Consider the following 19,664-nt stretch of genomic DNA (forward strand, 5'->3'; position numbering starts at 1 on the left):
ATTTGAAACCACATGTATCAGTTAGCTTTTGCTGTGTAACAAACCACTCCAAATTTTTTTTCCACTCCAAATTTTAATGTCTTAAAATAACCATTTTATTCTCTCTTACAATTCTGTGGGCTGATTTGATGTAGCTGGGGCAGGTTTTCAACTGGTCTCACTAGAAAAACTGTTTTGAGGATTTCTATAACTACCAGTTCTCAAACAGATATAGCTACAGTCTTGTGTAGACCTTGTGTGCCAAGATTACTTCACACTAAAGAAAACCAATGTGTTTCCCTACCCCCCACCCTACAAGAGTTTCAATATAAAAAACTTGAAGAGTGAGACTACAAATTTTAAAGATTAATAAGTGGGCCACCTTCTCTCTTTCCTTACTCTTATGGCCCAATGCCTTCATTGCTTTTAGGGGAGGGCAAGAAAATACCTGGAGAACCTTCTATTTGGGGGGTAACTTGGAGCTATTTGTGACTGAGAATCTTAAAGCAGAGTATCCTTTCATCCTCAGAGAATTCACTCAGGATTCATTACCATACAAAGCTGTTATTGGATTTGAAAGAAAAGAGAAATAGAAAAGAGGGTATCCATCTTTTTTTTAGTCCTGCTACTTGCTTAACTTAGTTTTAGGTTTTAGGAGGTCTTGAACTCAACAATGTATGCTAATTTGCATTGCAATTATGAAGCCTAATAAAGCAGCCATGTGTTCCCATAATAGAAAGTACTTTTAAGAAAATAAAGTATTTCCATAGAGAAAAGAATAAAAACCACATTTCCACAAAGCAAATAATCATGCATATAGCTAAACATAAAATCAAATTAGCACATTTTTTTACTTAGAAAAACAAACGGTGACACAAGGTGATTATTTGGATATTAGGACAAAGAATTTAAACATACAAGTTCGGCTATAAAAGATCAGGTTAAGCAACTTAGGTAAAAGTCTATCTGTGATGTCATGGTTTCCAAGAAGTGCCCTAAAAGTCACACAATTAAAAATTTCTCTGTGCTTTTTTTTAAAATTCCAGAAGTGTTGTACAGAGAGGTTCATCAACTCATATAGACAGATAAAATATATTGGGGGGAAAAGCTGAACTGACATTTCCACATTTTATCAATTCAGAAATGAATTTAAAGCAAATAACGAGGCATCTATACAAGAAAGGCAGCTTACAATAATGTTTCTATTGGTATATTACAATTTTTCAGTTCGTATTTTTTAAATGGAGGGGCATCTGTGACATAATATATATAAAAAAAACAGAGAACTGACATTTAAAGTCAAATATAAGGATATAAAAGACAACAGTAACATTCCAGCATCCACTGATAAAAAGGCCACCAGGACATTAGCCTGACACCAGCATGACACCATCTACAGCAATTTCTTCGGTTTTGCCCTTGCCACGTTCTGGTTCAAAAGTGATCTAATAATGGAGAGGGAATAAAAAATTACTTCAAAATGTTCAAAACAATGATATAATCAAACCACTGAACAGCTATTAAAGAGGACTAACTCATATGACCCAGACTTCTTGTTGCCCACAGGAGCAAATTTGATTATGTATCCCTATTAAGAACTGGCTTTGACACTGAGAGTAGGAATAGATGTTATCTTCCAGATGCCAGTTATCCATGCTAAGTGAGCTATGTTCAGAGAAAACAGGGTCACTCTAACACCTAAACGAATCTGGAAAGCCCTGTGAAGCTGAGAAGGGCAAGGTTTAAGAAGAAATTCTTGAATTCCCATTTAAATAAATAAAAAGCAAAAATAAAAGAATGTGAGTTTCTTTAAAAAACTGCTTGCCCAGCCAGTGTGGCTCAGTGGTTGAGATTCGACATATGAACCAGGAGGTCACGGTTCGATTCCCGGTCAGGGCACATGCCTGGGTTGTGGGCGCCATCCCCAGTGGGGCGGCGGGGGGGGGGGGTGCGTGCAGGAGGCAGCCTATCGATGATTCTCTCTTATCATTGATGTTTCTATCTCTTTCTCCCTCTCCCTTCTTCTCTGAAATCAATAAAAATTATTTTCTAAAAAAAACTGGCTGGAAGAAATTTAATATTCCCTGTGAACATTTAATAGGAAACTAGTTGAAAGGGAACTATTTTGATATATTCAGATTTTGGTAGTTTGAAGTAATACAGTTATTTTCCTTAACATATTGATTCACATATTCAGAAACTATCTGGCATGTCATTGTTTTCATGTGTTGACAAATGTTTCATAATAAGTTATAATCAAATGCCTTAACTTTAATCTAAGACTTTTTAAAATAATCAACAGAGAAGCAGCAAGGTAGGGGGATGTAACATGTCCCTTCTCACCAGGTTTTGGAAATACACTTTTGTGAGATTCTCACTCTCTATTAGGGGAGACGTCATTGGCACACTAGTTCCTGGGTGGGTGGTCCTGGGTCTATTCCTCACGTGGTTAAATCCAATGGCCACAGAGCCAAGAACAGACAAGGCAAAATACAGAGGGAGCAACAGATGCCCAGTGAGAATGAAATGGAAAGTCTCAGTGTGGGGGTTCAGGGCAAGTTAATAGGGAAACCGTCCTGTATGAGCTGGGACTTCTGGTGGGTTCTGTAGTCATCCAGTTCATGGAGAAAACTAAAGCTTATGCTCTACTTTTAACATTTTCTTCCCTACAACTGTCTACTTTGGCTTTTAAAACAATAACCACACAACCGTGAAATTCTCCTTTCACTGAGTGGGCCTGTAAAAGGTACCTTAGAGAAGGAAAAATGTAGGGTTTGGCAGATCTGTCTGGTAAGGGTCTCCCTGGTTTGGGGTTGAACTGCATGGAGGTCTGGGCAGCCGGACAGACAACTGTGCTTGCTGGACAAGCAGGCTGACTTTGTTGCGAGTGGAATGGGAGGGTCTGTGTCAAACAGGACCCCCGCCCCCCAAGGTAAGGGGAAAGGACCCAGACTTCTTGTTGCCCACAGGAGCAAATTTGATTGCGTATCCGCAGAAGATGTTACTTTCCAGACTCAGAGAGAACCCTGCTTTTTAGGACTTAGAGCCAAACCCATTTCACTTAATGAGTGAAACTGTCTTTTCTTCGTTCATGTCCCAGAGAGATCACAACTCATTTTTCACAAGATGTGTAAAATAACAGAAGTGATACTCACAAAACACATCTCCTCGAAGGCTTCGTTCCTGCTCTACGTGGTTCTTCAGGGCTGTCTCATCTCTTTTCTCTTCCTCCAGCCCCTCTCTCTTTCTCTCCTCATTCCCCTTTTCCCCTCCATTTGGGTTCCCATCTCTGGAACCACTCTCTTCAGAGTCAAAGGGCCACAAGTTACCCTTCGGGGCAGGAGTCGCAGCAGGTTCTACGATGGTGGTTTTTATTTTCACCTTCTTTTTCATGCTGTTTTTGTGAGCAAGCAACTTCTTGATTCTGTCTTTGATGGTACCAGGTGCTCTGAGGACTTCCTTCACAGACTTTTCAGGGATAACTACAACAAACAATAACAGGCGAGAAGTTCCACCTTGGCCGATAATTAGATAACTCACAAAACAACAGAGCATTTGAAAAGTGTTCAAGTGCTGGAAATGAATACTTTCAGAATCAACCCACATGAGGCTCTACCATTTGATATTTCCGGAAGAACTATACATGCATCTGTTTTAAGCAGTTATGTTATGGTAGCATCTTTTTTTAAATATTTTACTAGAGGCCTGGTGCACAAAAATTTGTGCACTGGAGGGGGGCGGTCCCTCAGCCAGGCCTGCCCCCTCTCAGTCTGGGAACCCTCAGGGGATGGCCTACTGACGGCTTAGGCCCACTACTCTCCCTTGGGGAGTAGGCCTAAGCTGTAGTCTGTAGTCTGGCCTCCCTCTGAGGGAGGCAACTGGGCCGATCAGGGGAAGGCGCCGCCCCCATCATCCTGCTGCTGCCGCCACTGCTGGCCGCCTCGGCTGCCAGCCCTTGGCCCTCGCTTCTTAGTGCTGGCCCTGCCCCCCATCCACTGGTGGATGGGGGGCAATCTGGGGCCAGGCCAGCTGGGGGAGGGACTGTGGGAGGTTGAAGCACAGCAGATTGCACCCTGTCTAGCCTCCATGGAGGCATGGCGCTGCTGCCTCTGTGGCTGCCTCTGCAGAAAGGGCATCACTGGGACCGGGACCATGCAGCCCCCTCTCCTGCCGCCTCTGTGGAAGGGGCTGCAGTGCTGGCCAGCCTGTGCTGCCACCTCTCCTGCGCCACCGCCTCTTCCGCGCTGCCAGCCCTTGGTCCTCGCAGCCGCTGTGGCCTTGTCCGGAAGGACATCTGGAAGACATCTGGTCTAATTAGCATATTACCTTTTAATTACTATAGATTGGTTTTTACAGAGAGGAAGGGAGAGGGATAGAGAGTCAGAAACAATGATGAGAGAGAAACATTCATCAGCTGCCTCCTGTACAACCCCCACTGGGGATCGAGCCTGCAACCAAGGTACATGTTCTTGACCAGAATCAAACCCAGGACCCTTCAGTCTGAGGGCTGACGCTCTATCCACTGAGCCAAACCAGTTAGGGCTGTTATGGTAGTATCTTAACTATCTTTCCTTAGAGGACATACTTTTGTTTTGCTTCAGAGACTACGATGATGAAATACCTGCTACTACCAAGTTGGGCTACAGGTTCTAAGGTGATGGATTCCTCCGGGGTCCTCTCATATTTCTGCTTTCACACAGGTATTCTTTAAAGCTGGGGTCGTCCAGATAGCCCTATAGATTTGTCTAAATTTGCTGTTCCAAGATTACAGCTATAGCATTAGGCTGTACCAGGTAAATGGTCAATAATGGGCCATTTGTGACCAATAAAAATTGTGCTTTATGGTTCAATGTGTATATACCTAATTTTTCTTCCCTGTTCTCTCTCTGCTTTGAATTTCTTAACCTCAACCCACTACTATCTAAAGTGAAATAATTCTATTTATTGAATATTTATAGAGGCTTTTACATTTGCTGTTTTACATTCATTTCCTATTTCTCACCACTGGATTAAATTGTTTTAAAAAATGTACCTCTAGATTGATTCCTCATACCCCCAGTGGGTCAATGAAGAACTCAAGAGGTAGAAAAAAAAGATCATTTAGCCCAACAACCTTGTTTTATAGATGAGGCAACTGGGTCATGTTAAGTGACTTGCCCAAAGTCACTCAGATACCAAGGGGCAGAGCTAGGATTTGAGGGTGAAGCAGATGAATGATTCTTTTTTTCCAGTCCTATTTCCATGACAGATTTATTCCTGCTCTAGGGTTAAGGGTTACTTTTCTCTAGACTGGTTCAAATACCTTGAAATCTAGAACCCAAAGATGCATGCCTCCTTTTCAGGGATCTACTCATGACAATTAAAGATATCCAACTAATGTAAAAAAAAAGTAATTTTTAAAAATACTGCCCAGTCAGCATGGCTCAGTGGTTAAGCATCGACCTATGAACTACAGTGGTTCTCAACCTTCTGGCCCTTTAAATACAGTTCCTCGCCCTAACTGGTTTGGCTCAGTGGATAGAGTGTCGGCCTGTGGACTGAGGGGTCCCAGGTTTGATTCCGGTCAAGGGGATGTGCCTTGGTTGCGGGCACATCCCCAGTGGGGAGTGTGCAGGAGGCAGCTGATCGATGTTTCTAACTCTCTATCCCTCTCCCTCCTCTCTGTAAAAAGTCAATAAAATATATTTTTTAGCCCTAACTGGTTTGGCTCAGTGGATAGAGCATCGGCCTGCGGGCTCAAGGGTCCCAGGTTCGATTCCGGTCGGGGGTGTGTGCCTTGGTTGCGGGCACATCTCCAGTGGGGGTTGTGCAGGAGGCAGCTGGTCGATGTTTCTCTCATCGATGTTTCTGACTCTCTGTCCCTCTCCCTTCCTCTCTGTAAAAAATCAATAAAATATATTTAAAATACATATATATATATATATTTAAAATAAATAAATAAATAAATAAATACAGTTCCTCATGTTGTGACCCAACCATAAAATTATTTTCGTTGCTACTTCATAACTGTAATGTTGCTACTGTTATGGATCGTCATGTAAATATCTGATATGCAGGATGGTCTTAGGCGACCCCTGTGAAAGGGTCGTTTGACTGCCAAAGGGGTCGTGACCCACAGGTTGAGAACCACTGAACTAGGAGGTCAAAGTTCGATTCCCAGTCAGGGCACATGCCCAGGTTTCCGGCTCGATCCCCAGTGCGGGGCGTGCAGGAGGCAGCAGATCAATGATTCTCTCTCATTATTGATGTTTCTCTCTCTCTCTCTCTCTCTCTCTGTCTCTAAAGTGAAATAAAAATATTAAAAAAAATTTAAAACACTGATCTTTAAAATCAAATATATTGTCCTTTTATAAAATATCTAGGCATGTGCTGGTCTAAAACTAATAACAGCTGAACCAATTTATTCAATTCTACTACTTGGATATAGTTTAGAGGAAAATGAAATAAGGGAGTAGACATCAACTTTAGTCCCTGAAAAGAATACTATACAAGAAATTGGAAATAACATTTTTCTTGGCAATGTTTTAATCTCTTCTGTTCAATTCTGTCTCCATTACTTGGTTGATTCACTCTGTATCAAAGTTGTAGAAAAATAAACAAGAAGTCCACAATATTTTGGGCAATCAAAAGGAGAAAGAAAAAATGCTTTGAAAATATACATGCTCTTAATTACTACATTGCTTTTTTTTTAATACATTGCTTTTACTTTGAAATCAATCTAGGGCTGTTATAACAAGAGCTACATTTCTCTATTCAATGAAATGTCCTAGTTATTTACCAATGTGACAGCCCATAGTTATAGGTTCGAAATCAACTACTACTAATACAAATAAGGCATCATTACTCATTTTCCTGACCTTCAAATGGCCTGTTTTGACTTCTTTGCCGGAGGTCACATGCTAAGTTTTGACTGTAATATGCTGATCAGATATAGACCTTCCCCTGGAGGCCCCACTGTGTAATTCTGCACATGGTTCCCTGAATCTCTTCCCAGGATCTAGCACGAAAATTAACGGGAAACACCCATTCCCTGGAAATTGCCTTTATGCAAATCAGTAACGTAAAACTAAGGACCTTTAATAAATAATGAGGAGAGGGTTGCAACCTACACCAGGCAAACTGAAACATCTGCTTTCAGTTTCTGCTTTGAAGTTTTGATTTTTTCCTTTTGGAAAAAAAAGATCAAGCCATTACAAACTTTGTGGTGCCAACAATTTCACTCCCTTAGTATGTAAAGAGGTAGCTGGGGCGAGGATAAGGAATCCATGCATATGCATGACCATGAATAGATAGATGTGGCTTTACCTGGGTATTGCTGTTTCAAATTTGACATAACTGATTTTTTTCACATTACAATTTCTTGATTATTGCACCATCTTCTTGAGAATACAAAAATGTAGGAGGAAGTTGCAGTAGGAGGGCCTTTGACACATTGGGGTATCTCAGACATAAAAACAAGGAATTCCAGGGTTTTTAAATTCACAAGACAGTCTCCTGTAGATGAAGTTGGCAATTTCTCTGGAGGAGATTTGAGATTTCTTTATATACCCACTTTGCCCCCAGCTGGCATGGCTCAATGGTTGAGCGTCGACCTATGAACCAGGAGGTCATGGTTCGATTCCTGGTCAGGACACAAGCCCAGGTTGCAGGCTGGATCTCCAGTGTGGGGTGTGCAGGAGGCATCTCATCCATGATTCTCTCTCATCATTGATGTTTCTATCTCTCTTTCTGCCCCCCTTCCTCTCTGAAATCAATAAAAATTTATATTAAAAATAAATAAATAAATGAATAAATGAATGAATGAATGAATGAATGAATGAATGAATGAATAAATAAATAAGTAAGTAAAAAAATGTAGTGCCTACAACTTCAGTATTGGAGTATTGGAGATGTGGTCCGATTAGCAGAGAAGACAAGGCCGAGGCCGAGTTAACTTTCACACACTGCAGGCAAACAGATGAAGGGAGGAAGGAGACATGGAGAGAATGTTTCATCAGAAGAGCTAAGACATTGTGACCAAATGCTACTTACCGGAACACTGAAGTCCACTGCCTTTATATCCCTGCTTGCACTTGCACTTGAAGGATCCTTGGGTATTGAGGCAATTGGCGTAGAGGCTGCATGTATGGGTATTCACAGCACATTCATTTATATCTAAAAATGTGAACAAGCTTGTAGTAACAGGGCATGCTGAAAGACTACCATCTTGGGCCAACCGTCAACATCGCCAACAAACCAAGTGTGGACACAGAACTGTGAGGTGTTCATAATCCCCAATGCGTTGGCCTGGAGCCCCAGCTAGCCTGACACCAGGTAGGAAGGGAATGTGTCTATAGCAGTGATGGCGAACCTTTTGAGCTCGGCGTGTCAGCATTTTGAAAAACCCTAACTTAACTCCGGTGCCGTGTTACATATAGAAATTTTTTGATATTTGCAACCATAGTAAAACAAAGACATATTTTTGATATTTATCTTATATATTTAAATGCCATTTAACAAAGAAAAATCAACCAAAAAAATGAGTTCGCGTGTCACCTCTGACACGCGTGTCATAGGTTTGCCATCACTGGTCTATAGCTTACCACCCCACAGCATTCTCATCTGCTTATCCATCCTGCTGAAATTTGTAAGATGTGTAGGTTGTTTTCTTAAATGTCCCATCTGTCTCATTTAGAACTAAATCACAATATCAGGAAATACATTCTATACAGGGAAAGGTTTGGAACTACTAACAAAGGACAAGACTGGCCAGGAACCATCGACATTATCTGCATATATACAGGCATTTTGATCAAAGACCGCAGACTGCCAGGAGCAAGGTCAGGCTGGTCTGAGCTTGTCTGCTGGATTGAGACTAGGAAAGTCAACCAAATTCCACCCAGGTGAGAAGTGCATTGGCCCGCTTCTCCGCCTGCTTTCTAGCTATGCTTTTGTAGACATATGCACACGAAATAGTCTACTGTTCTTAATTTAGCCACAAAGGGAGTTCAGAGGCTAATCTCAATCACTTTTGTTGTTGTTAATCCTCACCTGAGGATATTTTTCCATTGATTTTTTTGGCATTTATTTATTTATTTATTTATTTATTTATTTATTTTCCCATTGATTTTTAGAGAGAGTTGAAGGGAGAGGGAGAGACACACAGAGAGAAACATCAATTGGTTGCTTTCCATATGCACCCCGACCAGGGCCAGGGATCGAGCCTGCAACCAAGATACGTGCCCTTGACCGGAATCGAACCCAGGGCCCTTCAGTCCTCAGGCTGATGCTCTATCCACTGAGCCAAACCAGCTAGGGCTAACCTCAATCACTTTTAAAATCACAAAAAGATTTGTTTCCTTTGGAAGCTCTCCATGCCTGTCCCGTGGAACCTCCCTGTGGGTATCAGGGAACAGGCTTCTGCTCTGTGACACGGCATCACCCATTACAGAGCTGGGTGGGTCTGCAGCAGGGCGTGGGGTCCAAGCCCATGAGAAACAGGGACTTTACCAGCCTGTCTGGGGTGGTCTTTGCGTTTGAGAAGATCTGACGGAAGAGCTGTGGAAGCTTCACAGGACAGTTCAAAACCCAGGGATTCAGTGTTGCCCCAACATGATCACACAGGATGCGTCCTGGGATGCAGGGTTGAATGAATTCCGACTTTTCCCCCAACTGTTAGCTTTCCATGTCATGTGCACATTTGCTACACATGTCATGTGACTAGGATTCTACAGGGGCCTGAACTCCCCTTCACTACAGGACAGTGGTCGGCAAACTGCGGCTCGCGAGCCACATGCGGCTCTTTGGCCCCTTGAGTGTGGCTCTTCCACAAAATACCACGTGCGGGCGCGCACGTACAATGCGATTGAAACTTCGTGGCCCATGCACAGAAGTCAGTTTTCGGAAAGGAGATAGACGAAACAAGTATACAAGACGAGTGAGGATGGGAGAGTTGGAAGGGGTTGACCTCAGCGAACGTACCTCAATCAGACTGAGGATGTTTTTAGCAAAGGCCAGCTTAGGAGTACCCTAATTAAGTTAATAACCATGTACCTACCTATATAGTTTAAGTTTAAAAAATTTGGCTCTCAAAAGAAATTTCAATTGTTGTACTGTTGATATCTGGCTCTGTTGACTAATGAGTTTGCCAACCACTACTCTAGGACCCCACGTTATATCAGGGCCATGGGAATGCATCCAAGGGCTCCTCAGATGCCCCATTCCACATGCTCATTGAGGCCTGGAATCCCTTCACAGGGGATAAGGGTTTTATTTCACACTGATCAGGCCCACCGCTGACTGATACCAGAATCTGAGCAGAGTGGTTTCGGTGACCCTGGAAGGGAACATTATAGGGATGTGGAGCTGGAATCATGAAAGGGCTGAAGGAGGAGAGGCAAGAGCACGTGCCTTCATCTCCTTCAGCCATTTTTCCAAAGCCACACTTGCTGGAGACTGCCATGAACAGATCACTGAGATCCAGATTAAACAGGCCTTGTTATTCTTCCTTTTATCAAATATAAAAACTTCTATATTGTTCCCATTTTCAGGTATGTACCTGGACAAAGAATGAAAAATTAAAAACAAAACCATACAATTTTTTTTTAAAAAAAGGCCACAAAATGCCTGGCTGATATGGCTCAGTGGTTGAGCATTGACCTATGAACCAGGAGATCACAGTTCGATTCCCTGTCAGGGCACATGCCTGGGTTACAGGCTCCATCCCCAGTGTGAGGCATGAAGGAGGCAGCTGATTAATGATTCTCTCTTATCATTGATGTTTCTATCTCCCTCTTCCTCTCCTTTTCTCTCTCTGAAATCAATCTATATATATAAAAGCCTAAGCGACTGGACGGTAGCTATGACACGCACTGACCACCAGGGGGCAGATGCTCAATGCAGGAGCTGCCCCCTGGTGGTCAGTGTACTCCCACAGCCAACCTCCCACGGCTGGCCAACCTCCTGTGGTCCCTCCCCTGGCTGGCTGCCCCAATCGACCCTGATTGCTGACCAGGCCGAGGGACCCCACCCGTGCATGAATTCATGCACTGGACCTCTAGTAAAAACATATTTTATATATTTTTAAAAAGGCCACAAAACATATCTCAAGATATTTGCCCCCGTAACAGAGCTATCCAGATTGAAGTTCCTTAGTTTAAATCTTCACTGACCTGACTTCCAATAATTCATGGCGTCAGAGTTCCCTAAATGCCAGACATGTAAAAAATGTAACTGTTTCTGTGTTGTTCAGCTGGTTGGTACCCAAGATTGTTCAACTAATAGACTGAATTGAAATACAGTGGGGCCTTGACTTACGAGTGTCCCGAATAACGAGTTTTTTGAGATACCAGATGTCTCTCGGCAGATTTTTTTGCATTGAGTTGATAGAGTAATTTGAGTTGACGAGCTCCTTAACGAGCTCAGTCTCAGAACGAATTAAACTTGTAAGTCAAGGCCCCACTGTAGTTGTAGAGAAAGCCTACATGTTTGGTGGGAATAGGGAAAAAGAAAAAGGTGCCACCAAATCTTACCTACACAGTCATACCGGCCATTGACATATTTCAGTTCGAAACCAACATGACATTTGCAGTAGTAGCTTCCAAATGTGTTCACACATCTCCGATTGTAGGGGCAGAAGGCTTCGCCAGAGGCACATTCATCGATATCTAGGATGGAGAACCAGAAGGTGTCAGTGACAGCAAGAAAAGCTTTCTCCCTCTGAAATACACATGCACATGCATGCACACGCACATTACATGTTTGCTGAGTGGATTAATATTTTTCCCACTCTGTAAACTGCATAGCATACACAGTTTTTGAAAACAGTCAGACAACTACGCTTTAAGCAAACTGAATACACAATCACTTAAATTTTGCATTTTACAAAATAATTATTTCATTAGCAAGCTCTCCCAAGTCCTGCAATATTGACCCAAATCACAGAAATATGTATAAGAATAGACTTATACACAAATTGTGGGTCAAGCCCGGCCGGTGTGGCTCAGTGGTTGAGTGTCGACCTATGTACCGGGAGATCACGGTTTGATTCCTGGTCAGGGCACATGCCTGAGTTGTGGGCATGATCCCCACTAGGGCGCCTGCAGGAGGCAGCGGATCCATGATTCTCTCTCATCATTGGTGTTTCTATCCCTCTCCCTCTCCCTTCCTCTCTCTGAAATCAATTTAAAAAAAAAAAACATTTAAAAAGACTCAGGTTTTGATTTCACTTTCAGATATCAAATCAAATAGATATTGTGCTGTTATTTTAGGACGGTGCTGGCTTATTGTTTCTTTTGCATTCTTAAAATAATCAATAAATGATGGGCTGACAGCAATTATTTTTCAGTGATTACTTTCCTGCACACCCTCCTCTCCTTCCAATAAAAATGGCACCTGAAGAATCAAAGAGGTAGAGGGGTGTGGATTCAGTTTTATCAGGAATTAGTCTTGTCATAGAAACCTTCTTTTACTACAGAATACTAAACTTGTCATTCTAATGAAAGCTGTTTGATTACTCTCAAAGAGCAGAGCCAAATTTTTAATTGACATGATTTTTAAAAAGTGTTTAACTGAGGTAGGAACTATTTTGGCTGAGCTTTTAAAATGCAGTTTATCAAGTTATGTATGTTTACGATAAATAAACATCCAGCACCTTGAGTGAAAAATATTTCTATTGTAGTAAGGAATTAAGAATATTAAATCAGACTGATATTTCCTTATTTAAATAAACAAGATTAATAACTTTTTCAATGTTCTGACTTGGTTTGACATGGCTTATTAATGCTCTGTGCTCCTTGCTCTGAATATTATGTATATTTGGTGCAATATAATTCAGTACAATACTATGAGGATATGCAATTTGGTGGCTGAAGTAACATGTGCAGGATAAATATACTAAAAGAAAACTTTCTTTTTTTTTTTTACACTATGGCATTAAGCAACCCCCAAATAATAGAGAAGTGTTCTTTCTAGTATCCTAAAGTCTAGAGCATATGTGGGTAACAATGTTGTCTCAGAGCCGGACATAAGTCTGTACTTTTAGGAGCTTGCGATGTCTAGTCACCAAGATTGTATCAGTGAAAAAGGAAGAATTGAGCTCTAGCTGGTGTGGATAGAGCAGTGGATAGAGCATCGGCCTAAAGACTGAAGGGTTCTGGGTTTGATTCCAGTCAAGGGCACATGCCCGGGTTGTGGGCTCGATCCCCAGTAGGGGGCGTGCAGGAGGCAGCTGGTCAATGATTCTCATCATTGATGTTTCTCTCTCTCCCTTCTCTCTGAAATCAATAAAGATATATATATATATGTGTGTGTGTGTATATATATGTGTATATATATATATATATATAATATTTAAAGTTAAAAAAAAGAAAAAGGAGGAATTGAATAAAGGGATCAGTCAAGGGCAGGGGATGGGGCATGGAGGTGATGCCTGCTGCCTTACCGATGCAAACTCTTCCATTTGGGGCCAGGTGGAGTCCCGAGGACGGACACAGACACCGTGGCCCTTCCTCCGTGTCTTCACAGCTGTACTGGCAGTATGTCATGGCACACGTCCTAGAGTCTGGAAAAGTAGGCAAGGGTTAGCCTCCTCCCGAGATGCTAAATATTGCTTACTGAGAAACCACCTCAGAGTTCTGGGGTGTTACATGTAACACGTGGAATGGAATCTATATACATGCCTAATATGCAGAGTGTCCCCTCGGGAGTTCGACTAACCGGGAGTTAGACTGACTGGGAGTTCAATTGCTCGCTATGACATGCACTGACCACCAGGGGGCGTCACAGAATGAAGGAAGGCCCCAGCCAGCAGCCAGCAGGGACCCTACCCTTGCACGAATTTTGTGCACTGGGCCTCTAGTTATAGGATAAGCTTCGTTGTTTGAGACCCAAATGGAATCTGGGCAGGGCAGTGCCTTGGTGGCTGCATGGTCTGTTTCGATGGCCAGTGTGTTGAATTTGACTGTCTTTGGGTAGGACATGCACCCCTCAGTTACCAGGCTGCATCTGCCTCTCCGCCTGCCTGAGCTCTAATCACTTCTTTATGTCACCCGGCTGCTCTCTACAGAGTTGAAATGCAACCTCCGATGCAGGTGATCAATCTGAGTAATTAGGGCAGAAGCATCTATTCTAGACAAGCTCTCCATGCATGTCTAGCCTCAATGAGAGAGTCACTCGAGATATGAGACTTGGTCTTTTAGGTACCAGTTTTAAAACATGTGGCAGATAAAACTGATTGGCTGCTAGCCATTCTGGACCCGCTTTTCTCTTTATATTAACATCATCAAGGCTGAAAAGCCAGATACTTGTCTTTTTCCCAGTTTCCCTTGCAGCAAAGAGGAGTGACCATGTCACCCCGTTGTGGCCAAAGAGATGTACAGATGAGTCTGCTGGAGTGGGATTTCTGGAAAAGGTGCTGCTGTACGATAAAAGGGATAGTCATGACAGAGGTGTTCATTCACTGGCGTCACTCCTTTCCTCTTTGTCTTGCCTCCCTTAAATGTATGTGCAATGTCTGGAGCTGTGGCAGCCATATTGTGACTCTGAGGCAACAAGTATGAGAATGAAATCAATACCCTGATGATGGCAGAGACTGCAGCTAGTAGCCAGCAGCTAGCAGCTAGCAGGGACCCTACCCTTGCACGAATTTTGTGCACTGTTGAGCGGTTGAAACGGCCTGCCTCTGGCTATTTTAGCAAATAAGATGATTTAGCTGGATTTTTCTGTCGCTCATTGCTAAACATAACTTATCTCACAAAAATGCCTTTCCTCAGCAGGAGTCCAGTATGTGTGGATCATAAGCTTCTACAGTAGGAGAGCATGGCACATATGCTCCCTTCATCCACCCCATCCATGGCATGCCAATCACCCAGCTGTACAAGAGACTGCAAGGAGCCAGGTGCAATACAATCAGCATCCAGGAGAGCGCTCAGGGCCACCCGGACACGCTGAGCTATAAACAGAGAGGCCCAGGCAACCGTTACATACATAGAAATAGACAAAGAGGGGGCAGGGCCAGATACACAGGCCAAGGCAATGTAACAAACACCCACGGATGGTTATCTTTCTAGTTTACTCTTCCTTCTCTTTAGTTGTCGCCTTTTAAAATTAATCTTCAAAATTACCTAATCCTATCTTGCCATTTGGAGAAAGATATCTCTTTTGGCACTGACTGGGCCTTCATGGAATGTTTTAGAAACATCCATTAGCATGTATCTTTTCAGAAATGTTAAGTGATTACTATAAAAGCCCGACTAGTGGCTCCCACGAGGGGGGGTTGGGGGGGTTCTGGAGAAGTTCTATTGGGTAAGTAGTTACATGGGTGCTCACCATATAAGAAGTCATTAAGCTAGGTATTTATCTCTGGTGGGTTTCTGTTTAATTTATAACAGTAAGGATTTTTTTTTAAAGCCTCTTGAATGCCTGCTCTATCTCTTCAGCTTGCTGGCTAAGGAAGAATCTAGATGAGTGGTGGTGTTGGGGCAGTTTGCCAAGAGGGGACAGCCCAAGGGTAAGCCAGGGGAGCAGTGAGCCGTGCATTAGCCAAGATTTTACAACAGCCTGGGGAGTCCCCAGACTCTGCCACCACAGGAAGCTGGCAGAAGGCACAGGCCCCAGGCTTGTTGGGGGCTGCAGGGCAGTAGAAAGAGAAATGGGAAGAGGGGAGGGAGGACGGGAGGCAGGCAAGGAGGATGGGTTTACCTGTTAGCTGCAACATCAAACCTGAAAAGCTTTCCTTCTCGGTAAATGAATGGATATAGACTCTCACCCTCCCACAGGACGTGGGTTTCTCTTTATCACAGAAGGGCTTTTCTTTCCAGGAATGTGAATCAGAGTGTATTTGCAACAAGAGTTACTAATCTTTGAGCCTGGGGCAAAGGGCGTGAGAAAGGTAGCTGGTGGGATTGATATCCCAAGATGGAATTTAAATTTATCACCTTCCTGAAACAATATGCTTATTCTAGCCAACATGTTTATTTTTCGTGAAGAAATCCAATACATCCCTGCATATATAGAGATACAGAATTTATTTTGTTCCTCAGCTACTCTTTTTATTTAATAGCCACATCCATAGAGACAGAAAGCAGATGTGTTGTTATCCGAGGAATGGGGGTGACTCTTAAGGATGGTTTCCATTTTGGGGTGAAGATGTTCTGGAATTGGTGGTGATAGTTATACAACATTGTGAATGTGTAAAATGCCATTAAACCGTACATTTAAAAATGGTTAAATGGTGCATTCTATGTTATATATATTTTACCACAATTTTTTAAAAAATTACTCAAAGATGTTTTAGCCTGGGGTGATGTTAGAGATTTTTTGGTGTTTTTGTTTGTTTGTTTGTTTGCTTTTAAATCACTCAAGTAAACTTTCCTCCAAGCATCAAATGGCAAAAGGTAAGCCTCAAAGGTTGACTGACAGCAGCCTGGCTGTTGACACTTACTGGCACATGTGGCATCCGGCATGAGCATGTGGCCACTGAGGCAAAAGCACTTGTAGCTTCCATGTGTGTTCACACATCTGTGTTGGCATGGCCGGGGTTTCTCTCCACACTCATTCACATCTGTAGGGGGTGGTTAGAACATGAGAAAGGTCCCCTGAATCCAGAAACATCCAGATGTGGGACTGGGTAATGCAAAGATGTTCAGTGAATGTTGTTCAATGAGAACAGAAGATTGTGAAACCACCTATAAAGATCAATGCCAAACTTGTAAGAAATATAATATAAACCCTAGCCGGTTCAGCTCAGTGGATAGAATATCAGCTGGTGGACTGAAGGGACCTGGGTTCAATTCCAGTCAAGGGTATGTACCTTCGTTGCAGGCTTGATCCCAAGCCCTGGTTGGGGCATATGCGGGAGGCAACCAATTGATGTGTCTCTCTCACATCGATGTTTCTCTCTCTGTCTCTCCCTCTCCCTTCTACTCTCTCTTAAAAATCAATGGAAAAATATCCTCAGGCGAGGATTAACAAACAAATATATAAAATAAAAATGCATAGAGCCCTAACCGGTTTGGATCAGTGGATAGAGCAGTGATGGCGAACCTATGACACGCATGTCAGAGGTGACACGCAAACTCATGTTTTTGGTTGATTTTTCTTTGTTAAATGGCATTTAAATATATAAAATAAATATCAAAAATATAAATCTTTGTTTTACTATGGTTGCAAAGATCAAAAAATTTCTATATGTGACACGGCATCAGAGTTAAGTTAGGATTTTTCAAAATGCTGACACGCCGAGCTTAAAAGGTTCGCCATCACTGGGATAGAGCATCGGCCTGCGGACTGAAGGGTCCCAGGTTCGATTCCGGTCAAGGGCATGTACCTTGGTTGTGGGCACATCCCCAGTTGGGGGTTTGCAGGAGAAAGCTGATCAATGTTTCTCTCTCATCGATGTTTCTAACTATTCTTCCCCCTTCCTCTCTGTAAAAAAATCAATAAAATATGTGTAAAAAAATGCATAGAAACAAAAGGCCTGGGAGGCTGTGCTCAAATGCTAATGATGGTTATCTCCAGATGGTGAGACTGAGGGTGACTTTCTTCTCTGTGCTTTTCAGTGTTTACTAAAGGAATTCTGAACATTAAGAATGAATAACTTGCCCAGCTGGTGTGGCTCAGTGGTTGAGTGTTGACCAATGAACCAGGAAGTCACGGTTCGATTCCCGGTCAAGGGCACGTCCCGGGTTGTGAGCTCGATTCCCCAGTGTGGGGCGTGCAGGAGGCAGCCGATCCGTGATTCTCTCTCATCATTGATGTTTCTATCTCTCTCCCTCTCCCTTCCTCTCTGAAATCAATAAAAATATATTTTAAAAAGAATAAATAACTTTACTACAAGAAAAGTGATACAGAAGGAAAACAAAGATTGAAAGTGATCCTGGGCAAGGGAGATTGTGTTTAGAAATGCTGTCACGTGGGTGCCTCGTGGCTTAACCCCTTCAAGGAAGATGAGCATCACCACGTTCCTTGTAGGACAAACATTCCGCGTGGCAGCAGGCAAACTGCATTGTGGAAAATAAGCAGATACCTTCACCTCTGAAAAGAACCTTAAATGGGGATTTTCTTTTTTTTATTTTATTTCAGAGAGGAAGGGAGAGGGAGATAGAAACATCAATGATGAGAGAGGATCATTGATTGGCAGCCTCCAGCACGCCTCCTACTGAGGATCGAGCCTGCAACCCGGGCATGTGCCCTTGACTGGAATCGAATCTGGGACCCTTCAGTCCACAGGCTGACGCTCTAGCCACTGAGCCAAACCAGCTAAGACACATTGGGATTTTCTGATGCCCTAGTTGGACATTATAAAGGCCCTTGTCCATTGCCTGTCCCCTGCACCCTACCATCTCCTGCACAAACCTTAACTGCTTCAAAAGGGGGAGTCGGAGAACGCTGATTGGACTTAATGGCAAATCCAGGAACACCCATCACTTGGCCCTAACCCAGAGGTGATGCACCCAGAGTCTCTTGGAAGAAGCATTTTTGGGAAACACATCAGTGGAGGGCTGGGGCATGTTGCCATTCATGGATATTCACATATAGACTTTGGTTAGGCTGTCCCGGCACAGGGAGGCTGCGGGGAAGACAGGCCGTCTCAAACCTGAGCCAACTGGACAGCTCCTTCAATCTGAATATTTACTAGGACTTGAAAACCAGCATGAAAAATAGCTTCTCTGTTCCAAATCTCTTAGAAGGCATCTTGGTACAGAATCCAAGACATCTGGGAAGTGCGGCTTCCCGGTGTGAAGACCCTACTAAGGGATACAGATGAATTCTTACTTATGAGAGCATGATTCTTAAAAAAAAAAAAAATGTTGCCGAAACCGGTTTGGCTCAGTGGATAGAGCGCCGGCTTGCGGACTGAAAGGTCCCAGGTTCGATTCCGGTCAAGGGCATGTGCCTGGGTTGCGGGCACATCCCCAGTAGGGGGTGTGCAGGAGGCAGCTGATCGATGTTTCTCTCTCATCGATGTTTCTAACTCTCTGTCTCCCTTCCTCTCTGTAAAAAATCAATAAAATATATTTTAAAAAAATGTTTTTTGTTGATTTTGAGAGAGAGAAGAAGGGAGAGGGATAGGTGGAAACATCAGAGAGAGAGAATCATGGATCGGCTGCCTCCTGCACACCCCCCCACTGGGGATCGAGCCTGCAACTTGGGCATGTGCCCTGATCGGGAATGGAACCCTGACCTCCTGGTTCATAGGTCGATGCTCAACCACTGAGCCATACCGGCCAGGCGAGAGTGTGATTCTTTTGTTGTTGTTGTTAATCCTCACCTGAGGATATTTTCCCATTGATTTTTAGAGAGAGTAGAAGAGAGAGGGAAAGACAGAGAGAAACATCGATGTGAGAGAAACACACTGATTGGTTACCTCCTGCACAAGCCCTGACCAGGACCCGGGCTGGGGAGGAGCCTGCAACCGAGGTACATGTCCTTGACCGGAATCAAACCCGGGACCCTTCGGTCCGCAGGTCGACGCTCTATCCACTGAGCCACACTGACTAGGGCGAGAGTGTGATTTCCCCCCCTCTCTTTTTTTAATTGATTTCGGAGAGGAAGGGAGAAAGAGAAACAGATAGAACATCAAAGATGAGAGAGATTCATTGATGGGCTGCCTCCTGCATGCCCCCTACTGGGGATCGAGCCCACAACCTGGGCATGTGCCCTGGACTGGTATCAAACCTGGGACCTTTCAGCTCACAGGCCGACGC

The 19,664-nt window shown here is 43.3% G+C and overlaps 1 protein-coding gene across 1 annotated transcript in view; it reads right to left on the reverse strand.

Moving 5' to 3' along the window:
* Nucleotides 1-1,164: 1,164 nt before the first annotated feature.
* The window catches only part of EGFL6 (EGF like domain multiple 6), a 38,387-nt gene continuing 19,887 nt past the window's right edge, over nucleotides 1,165-19,664 (reverse strand). The window contains exons 4-9 of the mRNA XM_059678447.1: nucleotides 16,400-16,519; nucleotides 13,400-13,519; nucleotides 11,490-11,624; nucleotides 8,011-8,133; nucleotides 3,135-3,461; nucleotides 1,165-1,424 (exon numbers count right to left, since the gene is read on the reverse strand). Coding sequence (XP_059534430.1) covers nucleotides 1,414-1,424; nucleotides 3,135-3,461; nucleotides 8,011-8,133; nucleotides 11,490-11,624; nucleotides 13,400-13,519; nucleotides 16,400-16,519 — 836 coding nt within the window. The 3' untranslated portion in view covers nucleotides 1,165-1,413. The remainder of the gene's footprint in view (nucleotides 1,425-3,134; nucleotides 3,462-8,010; nucleotides 8,134-11,489; nucleotides 11,625-13,399; nucleotides 13,520-16,399; nucleotides 16,520-19,664) is intronic.

The sequence above is a fragment of the Myotis daubentonii genome, chromosome X (assembly GCF_963259705.1).
Source record: "Myotis daubentonii chromosome X, mMyoDau2.1, whole genome shotgun sequence".
In the NCBI taxonomy this organism is placed as follows: domain Eukaryota; kingdom Metazoa; phylum Chordata; class Mammalia; order Chiroptera; family Vespertilionidae; genus Myotis; species Myotis daubentonii.